The sequence below is a fragment of the Ranitomeya variabilis genome, chromosome 3 (assembly GCF_051348905.1).
Source record: "Ranitomeya variabilis isolate aRanVar5 chromosome 3, aRanVar5.hap1, whole genome shotgun sequence".
In the NCBI taxonomy this organism is placed as follows: Eukaryota; Metazoa; Chordata; class Amphibia; order Anura; family Dendrobatidae; genus Ranitomeya; species Ranitomeya variabilis.
The window spans coordinates 767,962,337-767,976,072 of record NC_135234.1 but is presented as its reverse complement, the minus strand read 5'-3'; the positions used below and the strand labels follow the sequence as shown (position 1 = coordinate 767,976,072).

General features: G+C 54.1%; 1 protein-coding gene and 1 pseudogene across 2 annotated transcripts in view; one reads left to right on the top strand and one right to left on the bottom strand.

Moving 5' to 3' along the window:
- The window catches only part of LOC143817410 (uncharacterized), a 52,046-nt pseudogene extending 42,316 nt beyond the window's left edge, over positions 1–9,730 (bottom strand). Inside the window, exon 1 of the transcript XR_013224137.1 lies at positions 9,623–9,730. The product of XR_013224137.1 is annotated as an uncharacterized LOC143817410 (transcript). The remainder of the gene's footprint in view (positions 1–9,622) is intronic.
- A 65-nt stretch (positions 9,731–9,795) lies between these two features.
- The window catches only part of LOC143817413 (protein XNDC1N-like), a 126,323-nt gene continuing 122,382 nt past the window's right edge, over positions 9,796–13,736 (top strand). Inside the window, exons 1-4 of the mRNA XM_077298808.1 lie at positions 9,796–10,088; positions 11,444–11,511; positions 12,031–12,169; positions 12,259–12,414. Coding sequence (XP_077154923.1) covers positions 11,467–11,511; positions 12,031–12,169; positions 12,259–12,414 — 340 coding nt within the window. The 5' untranslated portion in view covers positions 9,796–10,088; positions 11,444–11,466. The remainder of the gene's footprint in view (positions 10,089–11,443; positions 11,512–12,030; positions 12,170–12,258; positions 12,415–13,736) is intronic.

Genomic DNA, 13,736 nt, shown 5'->3' with positions numbered 1-13,736 from the left:
GTGTGGATTCTGCATGACAGCGCTGCTATATTTGTCCAGCAAAGAAGGAAAGAAAATCGGAGCGTTTCTGTTCTACTTGCGGACAAAATGTATGCAAGAAACATTCAGCCGAAAAAATAATATGCGAGAATTGTCGGGGGAATATGTAAAGTTACAAACAAATATTCCTGCACCAAGTTTGCTACAACCAAAAAATGTTTTCATAAAAATATTGCATATAAAATGCCTATATTTGGCGTGCCCATTTACTTACTTTTTTGTTGTTTTATGCACATAATTATGTTTTGAAATATACACATCTTAGGCTGTGTTCCAGTAGCGCTGTGGCTCGCCAGAAGGGGATCCATAATGGATCTGACCTCCTGGTAACTCCAGGATTCCGCCAGCCTTAGCTGGGGTCACCAGGAGGTCAGATCCATTACGGATCCCCTCCTGGCGGACCCAGCGCTAGTTGGAATGCATCCTTACCTTGCAATTGTAAAATAAATTTTGAAAAGTATTTTTGACATTTCCCAGTGAATGCATTTGTAGTGGTTGAAAGCAATGTTAAAGTTGAAAAACGCTTCAAAAACGCTGCGTCTGAACTAAGCCTAAGAGGGAGAGGAAATTTTCGGTCTGGGGTTAAATATTTTGCCTTACAGGCAAGTGATTAACCTACAAAGGATGTACCTTGACATATTTCGCAGCAAAACCAGTTTTGGTTTCGTTTTAATGTGTTTTTTGTGGCACCGGGAAAAATGACATGAATCTCGGAAAAAAATGATTAAGGCCTGTTTCACACTTGCGTTGGTAGCAGCAGCGGACTTCCTCCGTGAAGCCCCGCCCTCCGCCACTAGCTCCGCCTATTTCTGCATGCGGCCGGCATGCAGCCTGTGTACCTATATTTAACATTAGGTACGCAGGTCCTGCTGCTGTATGCGGATGCTTCTGCATGCGTCGTTTTGACGATGCGGAGACCAGCGTAGGACGCAGCTTGTAGCAATTTTTTTTTTCTCCGAATCGTCAAAACGACGCATGCGGAAGCATCCGCATACTGCGGCACGACCTGCGTACCTAATGTTAAATATAGGTACACAGGCTGCATGCCGGCCGCATGCAGAAATAGGCGGAGCTAGCAGCAGAGGGCGGGGCTTCACGGAGGAAGTCCGCAGCTCCTGCCAACGCAAGTGTGAAACCGGCCTAAGGCTGTGAACTAGGAGTCAGGAATGCTTCTAGGGCTTATCCCCATGATGTTCCTGTGTCTTTTGAACAGTGTTTCCATCATTTTCAGATGTTTTTAGAAATTAAAAGGACCCCCGGGGGGGATCGCAGTAAAAATACTCGGGTCTCCCGTAGACTTATATTGGGTTCGCTGTTCTGGCCGAGTACCTGAGTATTCCAATTTGCTCGACCCGAGCAACGAGCACCCGAGCATTTTAGTGCTCGCCTATCACTATTCAGAAATTAATATTTTGTGTAATAACCATAATTTTTAATCACAGCTTACATGCATCTTGGCATGCTTTCCAGCAGTGTTTCACACCGCTTCTGGCGCAAAAATGTCAGCAGTTCTTCTTTGTTTGATGGCTTGTGACTATCCATCATCCTCTTGATTACATTCCAGAGGTTTCCAGTGGGGTTCAGGTCTGGAGAATGGGCTGCCCATGACAGGGTTTTGATGTGGTGGGCTCTTAATTTTTTGCCAGAGCTGTATATATTACCCCAATTGCCACTGCACAAAAGCAATCAGGAAGAGCTGAGTCGATGCTCAAGAATTAGCGCTTCTAATAGATGCTCCATTTCTCATGCAGCTGAGGACTAGTCTTATTAGTGTTGGTAGAACCAATATCCATGGACCTTCACAGCTTTTTAACATCAGCCCTTAGCTGTCTGTTTTGCCTTAGCTGGTTATTAAAAATGGAGGGGGCCCCAATTAATTTTTTGGGTGAGTCCACCCATTTTTTAATAACCAGCTACGAAAAAGCAGACAGCTGTTCACTGATTAATAGGCTGAAAAGGTAAATGTTTATTGGGCCCTTCCCAGCATAATGAGACCAGTTCACAGCCAATGTGGTCTCGAACTTTCGTGCTGTAAAATGGGGGTAGTAAGCGGTAAAGGTGAAAAATGGAACAAAAAGGGGGTAAGCAGGACAATAGCCCTGAAAACAAATGTGGATAGTAAGATCACTTAAAATAACAGAGAATAAAAAGTAATAATAATAATCTTGAAAAAAGAGGCATAGGTCCAAATGTAGGAGGAGGTGTAGTAGGTGGATGAGCTTGAGGCGAATGTGGCGATGAAGGTGGAAGAGGCAGGGGATGAGGTATGCAACAGTTTTTTTTTTTTTTTTTTTTTTTAGGGACAGCACTTAGAAGAACATAATATAAAATAAAAAAGAACAATGTAGTTACAGTAGTCAGATGTCCTAGTGGAGGAGGAGGTGGTGTAGGTGGACTAGCAGGAGGTGGACATTGCAGTGTAGGTGGAAGAGGCAGGCCTGATGGTATCCAACATTATTTTTGTGGATTTTATTTCTCTTCCTTTTTGGTAAGGCCCCAAAATAAAACAAATGGCAAATAAAATATAACAATGTCTGGGTGCAGATGGTACCTTTGTCTGGTTTGCCAGAGGTACAGACAAGTCCTGTGGACTCCACTCCTGGTTTCTTTTAATGAATGCGAGAGTGCCCACGTTGACTTTGGACAGGTAGATGCGCCCACGTGTGATATCCCCTGCTGTGACAAACACATGTTCCAACATTACACTTGCCACGGGGCATGCCGGCACTTCCAAGTCAAAAAGTACAAGCCTAGGCCATGTGTCCAGTTTGGAAACCAAGAAGTTAAATGGGCAGACCCAACTTAGTACATGCAGATGTGTGGACATAGACATGTACTCTTCCACCATGTTGTTATAACGCTGGCACCTGGTTGTATAGACCGTATCAGATGGTGGTGCTGGATGCTGTGTCATGCTGATTAATTTTTTTCACATTTTAGCCATGTTAACCCTCCCTTCTGAGGTGGTGCCCCAGCTGCGTTGGCGACTTCCTCCTCCTCTGCCTTGTGTTTCTTCTGTCAGGTGGGAACGCCGTCAGTAGTGCCTCTACCAGCATGTGCTTGTATTCACACATTTTGCCATCCCGCTCCAGTGATGGAAGTAATAATGGTACTTTGTCTTTGCAGCAGGGTGGCCACCCAGTAATCAGTAGGGGTATGATCTGGGCAACTCTGCGGTCGTTGCGCAGGCTCAGCAGACTGTATTGGCTCATTCCGCCCTCTCTCTGTTGGAGTCCCTCAAGGCTCTGTCCTGGGGCCCCTAATTTTTTCCATCTATACCCTTGGCCTAGGATAACTCATAAAGTCCCATGGCTTCCAGTATCACCTGTATGCTGATGACACTCAGATCTACCTCTCTGGCCCAGATGTCACCTCTCCGCTGTCCAGAATCCCGAAGTGTCTATCAGCCATATCCTCCTTCTTCACCTCTCGCTTCCTAAAACTCAATGTAGACAATACCGAACTCATCATCTTTCCTCCATCTCGCGTATCCCCCCTACCTGATCTATCTATTATGGTAAGCAGCATCACGCTCTCCCACACCTGAAATCCGCTGCCTCACGGTAACTCTCGACTCTGCCCTGTCCATCAAACCGCACGTCCAAACTCTTGCCACCTCCTGTCGCCTCCAACTCAAACACATTGCCAGAATCCGTCCCTTCCTCTGCCCTCAATCTACTAAAACTCTTGTGCATTCCCTCATCTCTCGCCTCGACTACTGCAACATCCTCCTCTGTGGCCTCCCCGCTAACTTTCTTGCACCACTCCAGTCTGTCCTCAACTCTGCTGCCCGGCTAATCCACCTCTCTCCTCCCGTTTCTCCCCTCTGCAAATCCCTCCACTGGCTCCCAATTCCACAACGAATCCAGTTCAAACTACTAACACTGATCTACAAAGCCATCCACAACCTGTCCCCTCCCTATATCTCTGAACTAATCTCCCAATATCTTCCCTCAAGTAATCTTCGATCCTCCCAAGACCTCCTACTCTCCTCCACACTTATTTGTTCCTCACACAACCGCCTCCAAGATTTCTCCCCAATATCCCCCATCCTCTTGAATTCCACGCCTCAACAAGTCTGATTATCCACCACCCTTGGATCCTTCAGACGGAACCTGAAAACCCATCTCTTCAGGAAAGCCTACAGCCTGCAATAACCATTCTGCCGCCTCACCACCACCCGAGCTGCTGCACCCCCGACCTTTTGTCTCTTCCCCATAGAATGTAAATCCGCAAGGAAATGAAATTTCAACTCATAGCTGTCAAACAAGTTTATTACAAGTCAAATAGTTAGAAAAAAAAAAAAAAAGAGAAATATATAAGTATGCATACATACAAATCAATAATAAAGAGTTTTAGAAATCAAAACAATGAATTAAACATTAAAGACAGATTAACTACAAAAAAGAAAAAACACATTTTGTACCAAAGTCCCCATGCTTTAGCTGCAAAAATTGTATTGTGGTGCTTAAAGGCAACCTGTCACCCCCAAAATCGAGGGCGAGCTAATCCCACCAGCATCAGGGGCTTATCTACAGCATTCTTTAATGCATTCTGTAATGCTGTAGATAAGCCCCCGATGTATCCTTAAAAATTAGAAAAAGAGGTTATATTATACTCACTCAGGGACACTCCCAATCCTGTCCGATGGGCATCGCGGTCCGGTCCGGCGCCTCCTATCTTCATCAGATGACGTCCTCTTCGTGTCTTCACGCTGCGGCTCCAGCACAAAGTACTGCAGTGTGCAGGCCTCTCTGACCTTTCCCGGCGCCTGCGCACCGCAGTGTGAAGACAAGAAGAGGAAGTCATCCTATCAAGATGGGAGGCCCAGGACCGGACCGCGACTTAGATCGGACCGCCCGCGTGAGTATAATATAACCTCTTTTTCACATCTTTTAGGATACATTGGAGGCTTAACTACAATTAAAGACAAGCCCCTGATGCTGGTGGGCTTAGCTCACCATCGATTTTGGGGGAGACAGAGGGAGAGCGGGGAGACAGAGGGAGAGCGGGGAGACAGAGGGAGAGCGGGGAGACAGAGGGAGAGCGGGGAGACAGAGGGAGAGCGGGGAGACAGAGGGAGAGCGGGGAGACAGAGGGAGAGCGGGGAGACAGAGGGAGAGCGGGGAGACAGAGGGAGAGCGGGGAGACAGAGGGAGAGCGGGGAGACAGAGGGAGAGCGGGGAGACAGAGGGAGAGCGGGGAGACAGAGGGAGAGCGGGGAGACAGAGGGAGAGCGGGGAGACAGAGGGAGAGCGGGGAGACAGAGGGAGAGCGGGGAGACAGAGGGAGAGCGGGGAGACAGAGGGAGAGCGGGTTTTTTTTTTTTTAAAGTAATTATACTCATCTATCTGACATTATCAGATGCACACGGTGTCATCCCTTTGGGTCCTCACATGGATTGTGGGGGCACCGCCATTCCACTTGGTGAAAAGAAGTCCAGTGATGTAATGACATCTGCAGGGAGGTCACTGCTCTGGAGGGCACAGGATGGGGAAAAGTCACAACACCTAGAATAAAACAGAAAAAAAAAAATCATGCGGAAAACTGGATACAAGTAGTGGCTGACACCAGTGGCCACCGGGCTAATACTGAGCAGCACAGCGTGCGAGGGGAGAATAAAGCCAGGGATCTGGAGACATTGTTGTAAAGCTGTTTCGCTCCCAGAGGTCATAGGTCAGTCAACCTGACAGCAGGTGTCCCCAATAATAATATTAACAGGACCGACTCCTCACCATCAGGCAGAGATTCTCATGCCAAGTAATATCAATCCCTAAGATCTCCATCATCATTCATCCCCTTCCCTGTTCGCCCCCACACACAGCACTATACTTCCCCTGCACCCCCCACCGCAAGTGACATCACACACATTGACCTGCACAACACGTGACATCAGCCCCCCACACCACACAGACCCATGCGAGTAACATCAGCCCCATTCTGCAGGTAGACCTCCCTGCACGCAGATCCCCCACGCATGCAACATGACCCCCTTCCCAACAGAGACTCCAGCACACAGCCCCCCTTCCCAACAGACACCCAGCACCGCTAGCAAGGAACATGACCCCCTTCCCACTGAGAACCCCAGCATGCTGTCACCCTTCCCCAGGCAGGCCCCTCCAGCACGCAGTCCCATGCAAACAACATCTCTCCCTTCTCCCCAGGCGGACCCCCCGTCCAGCATGCACATGCAGCCCCATGCAAGCAACACCCACCCCCCATTCTCCCCAGGCAGCCCCATGCAAGCAACACCCACCCCCCATTCTCCCCAGGCAGCCCCATGCAAGCAACACCCACCCCCCATTCTCCCCAGGCAGCCCCATGCAAGCAACACCCACCCCCCATTCTCCCCAGGCAGCCCCATGCAAGCAACACCCACCCCCCATTCTCCCCAGGCAGCCCCATGCAAGCAACACCCACCCCCCATTCTCCCCAGGCAGCCCCATGCAAGCAACACCCACCCCCCATTCTCCCCAGGCAGCCCCATGCAAGCAACACCCACCCCCCATTCTCCCCAGGCAGCCCCATGCAAGCAACACCCACCCCCCATTCTCCCCAGGCAGCCCCATGCAAGCAACACCCACCCCCCATTCTCCCCAGGCAGCCCCATGCAAGCAACACCCCCCCCCCATTCTCCCCAGGCAGCCCCATGCAAGCAACACCCCCCCCCCATTCTCCCCAGGCAGCCCCATGCAAGCAACACCCCCCCCCATTCTCCCCAGGCAGCCCCATGCAAGCAACACCCCCCCCCCATTCTCCCCAGGCAGCCCCATGCAAGCAACACCCCCCCCCATTCTCCCCAGGCAGCCCCATGCAAGCAACACCCCCCCCCCATTCTCCCCAGGCAGCCCCATGCAAGCAACACCCCCCCCCCCATTCTCCCCAGGCAGCCCCATGCAAGCAACACCCCCCCCCCATTCTCCCCAGGCAGCCCCATGCAAGCAACACCCCCCCCCCATTCTCCCCAGGCAGCCCCATGCAAGCAACACCCCCCCCCCCCATTCTCCCCAGGCAGCCCCATGCAAGCAACACCCCCCCCCCATTCTCCCCAGGCAGCCCCATGCAAGCAACACCCCCCCCCATTCTCCCCAGGCAGCCCCATGCAAGCAACACCCCCCCCCCATTCTCCCCAGGCAGCCCCATGCAAGCAACACCCCCCCCCCATTCTCCCCAGGCAGCCCCATGCAAGCAACACCACCCCCCATTCTCCCCAGGCAGCCCCATGCAAGCAACACCACCCCCCATTCTCCCCAGGCAGCCCCATGCAAGCAACACCACCCCCCATTCTCCCCAGGCAGCCCCATGCAAGCAACACCACCCCCCATTCTCCCCAGGCAGCCCCATGCAAGCAACACCACCCCCCATTCTCCCCAGGCAGCCCCATGCAAGCAACACCACCCCCCATTCTCCCCAGGCAGCCCCATGCAAGCAACACCACCCCCCATTCTCCCCAGGCAGCCCCATGCAAGCAACACCACCCCCCATTCTCCCCAGGCAGCCCCATGCAAGCAACACCACCCCCCATTCTCCCCAGGCAGCCCCATGCAAGCAACACCACCCCCCATTCTCCCCAGGCAGCCCCATGCAAGCAACACCACCCCCCATTCTCCCCAGGCAGCCCCATGCAAGCAACACCACCCCCCATTCTCCCCAGGCAGCCCCATGCAAGCAACACCACCCCCCATTCTCCCCAGGCAGCCCCATGCAAGCAACACCACCCCCCATTCTCCCCAGGCAAGCAACACCACCCCCCATTCTCCCCAGGCAGCCCCATGCAAGCAACACCACCCCCCATTCTCCCCAGGCAGCCCCATGCAAGCAACACCACCCCCCATTCTCCCCAGGCAGCCCCATGCAAGCAACACCACCCCCCATTCTCCCCAGGCAGCCCCATGCAAGCAACACCACCCCCCATTCTCCCCAGGCAGCCCCATGCAAGCAACACCACCCCCCATTCTCCCCAGGCAGCCCCATGCAAGCAACACCACCCCCCATTCTCCCCAGGCAGCCCCATGCAAGCAACACCACCCCCCATTCTCCCCAGGCAGCCCCATGCAAGCAACACCACCCCCATTCTCCCCAGGCAGCCCCATGCAAGCAACACCACCCCCATTCTCCCCAGGCAGCCCCATGCAAGCAACACCACCCCCATTCTCCCCAGGCAGCCCCATGCAAGCAACACCACCCCCATTCTCCCCAGGCAGCCCCATGCAAGCAACACCACCCCCATTCTCCCCATGCAAGCAACACCACCCCCATTCTCCCCAGGCAGCCCCATGCAAGCAACACCACCCCCATTCTCCCCAGGCAGCCCCATGCAAGCAACACCACCCCCATTCTCCCCAGGCAGCCCCATGCAAGCAACACCACCCCCATTCTCCCCAGGCAGCCCCATGCAAGCAACACCACCCCCATTCTCCCCAGGCAGCCCCATGCAAGCAACACCACCCCCATTCTCCCCAGGCAGCCCCATGCAAGCAACACCACCCCCATTCTCCCCAGGCAGCCCCATGCAAGCAACACCCACCCCCCATTCTCCCCAGGCAGCCCCATGCAAGCAACACCCACCCCCCATTCTCCCCAGGCAGCCCCATGCAAGCAACACCCACCCCCCATTCTCCCCAGGCAGCCCCATGCAAGCAACACCCACCCCCCATTCTCCCCAGGCAGCCCCATGCAAGCAACACCCACCCCCCATTCTCCCCAGGCAGCCCCATGCAAGCAACACCCACCCCCCATTCTCCCCAGGCAGCCCCATGCAAGCAACACCCACCCCCCATTCTCCCCAGGCAGCCCCATGCAAGCAACACCCACCCCCCATTCTCCCCAGGCAGCCCCATGCAAGCAACACCCACCCCCCATTCTCCCCAGGCAGCCCCATGCAAGCAACACCACCCCCCATTCTCCCCAGGCAGCCCCATGCAAGCAACACCACCCCATTCTCCCCAGGCAGCCCCATGCAAGCAACACCACCCCATTCTCCCCAGGCAGACTCCCACTTACCTGATCTGTGACTTTAGAGAATGACCCCAAATCTTGCACAAAAATCCTCGAAATCCAGCCATGACATCCACAGCCTCCTCCTGTCTGCTCTGCTCTATGGAGGAAGAGGCAAATCCTGCACAAAACACTCCAAAACCAAGTCCTGCACGAAATCCCGCCATGATATCCACAGCTTCCTCGTGTGTGCCCTGTCTGTTCTATGGAGGAAGAGGCACCGCCCCTTCCGGTCACATGGGCAGAGGTCCTTTAGCCGACTTGGATTTAGCCTCTACCGTCGCTCTGACCCGGCAGTCAGAGCTTCCATTGTACTCGCATCACAGATCCGAGTACAATTGAACACTGGGAGCCGGCGCGCTGCAGCTTGACAGTCGGCACAGAGAACAGCCGACTCCCAGTGCGGGGGGTGACAGAATGCAGCCGGCGGGGGAGACACTGCGGACCGCCGCTTTAGGCGGCCCGAATGTGCCCCCCTGCCGGCTGCTCCCCCCTAGATACACCACTGACTCACCCCCGCATTGTGCCGCAACCCCCTTCCTACGCCACTGCTGCGGGGGTCTGTGCCCTCCCGGCCTCTCCTCACCTCCTCCGCTGCCTCCCTCAGCCCGGCTTCCCCGACTTCCACCTCCAGCACCGCCGCAGCCATCTTTCGCCACGACTGCTTGTTCCGGGAGACATGAACCAATCAGAGAACATCTTCCGGCGCCGCCGCGCATCCAATCACAGGACACAGAGCAGGTTCCCGGCACGTGACCCCTGACCACGACTGATGACGTCATGAGGCAGCCATGTTGGTACACCCAGACCTTGTTACCAAGGTGTGAATGGCGGTTTCTGTGCAGTATTTTGCTGGAGACCAATTCATTGTACAATCAGCCGGACTGTGTTCTGCATCATGGCGCCGAGTCAGGAGACAAACGGAGACCCTGAGTGCGGGCTCTGGTGGGCGGGGTGTGGAGGCGTGGCATAAGGGACGTCGGGGGCGTGGCTGCGGCTGAGCGCGGGGATTTCACACTTCTGCAGCTGTGGAGGCGCAGACTCCGGTGCAGGTGCGTAATAACAGGGTCCTGGAGTGTGAGCGGTGCAGGGACCCCCGGGGGCATCGTGTGCGACCCCCGGCTCAATGCAGGAGTCACTAGGCTACGTTTAGATTTGCCTTGCGCCGGGCGCAGGTTCGGCGACGCATGCGTCATGCGCCCCTATATTTAACATGGGGGCGCATGGACATGCGTTGTCTTGCGTTTTGTGAGGCATGCGTCATTTTTGGCGCAAGCGTCAGGGCACAGAGGACGCTGCATGTTGCTTTTTTTTTTTTGCGTCCAAAATCAAGCCAAAAATGGACGCATGCGTCGCAAAACAATGCGTTTTGCATGGCGTTGTGTCATTGCGTCTCTGATGCAACGCCCAACAACGCAAATGTGAACATTGCCTTAGCCCATCCCAGACAGATGTCTGTCCAGCCTCTGTGTGAAGACTTTGATTGGAACAGAACTCACCACCTCTCATGTCCGCCTGTTCTACTCATTCATCGCCCACATTAGTTGGTGTCCTCAGAGACTCCGGGGTCCGGTGTGTGGTCGGTCGTGTCCTCAGAGACTCCCGGGTCCGGTGTGTGGTCGGTCGTGTCTTCAGAGACTCCGGGGGTCCGGTGTGTGGTTGTGTCCTCAGAAACTCCGGGGGTCCGGTGTGTGGTTGTGTCCTCAGAGACTCCGGGGGTCCGGTGTGTGGTCGGCGTCATCCTCAGAGACTCCGGGGGTCCGGTGTGTGGTCGGCGTCATCCTCAGAGACTCCGGGGGTCCGGTGTGTGGTCGGCGTCGTCCTCAGAGACTCCGGGGGTCCGGTGTGTGGTCGGCGTCGTCCTCAGAGACTCCGGGGGTCCGGTGTGTGGTCGGCGTCATCCTCAGAGACTCCGGGGGTCCGGTGTGTGGTCGGCGTCGTCCTCAGAGACTCCGGGGGTCCGGTGTGTGGTCGGCGTCGTCCTCAGAGACTCCGGGGGTCCGGTGTGTGGTCGGCGTCGTCCTCAGAGACTCCGGGGGTCCGGTGTGTGGTCGGCGTCATCCTCAGAGACTCCGGGGGTCCGGTGTGTGGTCGTGTCCTCAGAGACTCCGGGGGTCCGGTGTGTGCTCGGTGTTGTCCTCAGAGACTCCGGGGGTCCGGTGTGTGCTCGGTGTCGTCCTCAGAGACTCCGGGGGTCCGGTGTGTGCTCGGTCTCGTCCTCAGACTCCGGGGGTCCGGTGTGTGGTCGGTGTCAGCTGTCCGCGTTCTTTCTCTCCTTCCCCGGCTGCAGATGTTTCTTCTCACTGCTGTAGGCGCCGTGTTCACACCTGACCTGTTCCCGCTGGTTTCCCTTTTTCTCTGGTGACTGTGATTTCCGGCCTCATTGTCTTTTTCCCTTTTATTGCAGAGTCCAGGAGCCGCGTCCCCAGGATGGCGCCGGTCACAATCCGTCACATCGTGTCCTTCAGCTCACAGGTGCGCGGCTGCGGGCAGTGACTGTGAGCACAACATGGCGCGCTGTCTGCACCCATCGGGATTGTGGTCGCCCCAATGTCAGTGACCGCCGGTGGGCCGAGAGCTGCTCCTGGTCCAGGCGGATGCCGGCAGTGTAGCACAGCTGACCTCTGCAGCTCCTGAGGCCGCGCCCGACGTGTCCATGATTTGTTTATTCTACAATTCTTATTTTTAGGGCTAAACCTCGGTCTCTCGGGCTCACACAACTCACTTGTTGCTTCATTTATTTTTTTGTTTTTTAATTGAGCAAAACCCCCCTAATATTTCCATCTTCTTGTGTGTGTTACCTTTGGCCACTAGATGGCGGCACATACACTGCAGGCTGATTACCCGCTCGCTTTACTGCCTGCTGTGACAGCATTTCTTTTGTGTTTATGATCCCAGTTTCGGTCTTCACGTGGCCCCGACGTTCTGCTCTCTTATTTGTATTGCAGGAGCCTCGACGTGCAGGTTACACACTTCTGTTTCCACCTGTTGCAGGACCCAAAACATCCGGTGGAGAATCTCCTGATAGACAACCTCACCCAGCCGTGGCTCAGCTGTCCCCGGGACCGCAGCCGGCAGCTCCGGGTGGAGTTACAGTTGGATCGAGCCTGTCACATCGGCTACATTGATAAAGGTGCTGCAGTTGGAGCAGATCTTGGTGTTCCAGCTTGTGTGTGACTGGGTGTCTCTACTCTCATGTGTTGTGTCCTCCCCCGTGAACAGGATACAGTGGTTCGGCCTTCCTACAGATCGACGTGGGACGTTCCATCTGGGCTCTGGATAAGGGGTTCACCACTCTCCTCCCCACGACCACGCTGATGCCACCGGCAGACGCCAGACTGATGAAGAACCACAGAGGGGTCCGGATGTTCAAAGAGGGTAAAGGAAAATGGTGACAACAGCTCTATATGTGGCTGGTGCAGAAAATGTAATTTTTTATTTATTGCAGCTTTAGGTGTGACTGTAGTACAGCAACATGTAAAAGTTTGTGCACCCCTGGTCAAAATTACTGTTATTGTGAACAGTGCTGGCCAAAAGACACGAGAGCTCCTCACAATGCATGGAGGTCTCCACCCTAAGTCTAACACCCAAAGATTGTACGCCAGCAGAAAGGAGGGTGGTCGAGGCCTGATAAGCATCCAAGCCACCATCACGGATGAAACCAGGAGTATCCAGGAATACATCCGGAAAATGGCTCCAAAAGATGAGATGCTGAGAGAGCCTAAGGCAGCAACAGATCTGGAAGGAGCAGGACCATGAAGCACCATGGCAAGACAAGCCGCTGCATGGGACGTACCATCGACAGATAATGGAGGCGGCTGACATGGAGAAATCCTACCAATGGCTGGAGAAAGCTGGACTCCGAGACAGAGGCACTGATCATAGCGGCAAAAGAGTGAGCACCAAGGACCAGATCCATAGAAGCCGGAATCTACAAGACAAGACCCAAGGCGCAGACTATGCAAAGAAACCTCAGATATCATCCAACACACAATGGCAGGATGCGAAATGCAGGAACAGCGTCTACCGAATGCCACAACCAAGGAGCGGGAACTGTATACAGGAACATCTGCACAGTGTATGGGCTAAGTCCAGGTGGGAGACCCCAGAGAAATGGTGGAGAATGAAAGGGCTAAAATCCTGTGGGATCTAAAGATCCAGATGGATAAGCAGGTGTTGGCTAACCAACCAGACGTGATAGTAGACAAGGAGCAGAGGACAGCAATGATAATAGATGAGGCAGCAACATCAGAAAGAAGGAATATGAGAAGCTGGAGAAACACCAGGGCCTCAGAGGAGAACTGGAGAAGGTGTGGAGGCAACAGTGATTCCAGTGGTGATCGTAGCACGTGGAGCAGTGACCCCTAAGAGGAAGGATGGCTGCAACAGATCCAAGGAGCAACATCTGAGCTCTGTCCAGAAAAGCGCAATGCTGGGAACAGCTAAGATCCTGCGCAGAACCCTCAAACTCCCAGGAGGACTCGAGAATGAGGAAGGACAACAAAGACCGACCCCATTTGGGGTGAGAAGGAAAATTCTATCTATCTATCTATATCTCGTATGTACTTGAGTATAAGCCGACACTGGGAAAACTTATTGACTCGAGTATAAGCCTGGAATGGGAAATGCAGCAGCTACTGGTAAATGTCAAAAATAAAAATAGATACCAATAAAAGTAAAATTAATTGAGACATCAATAG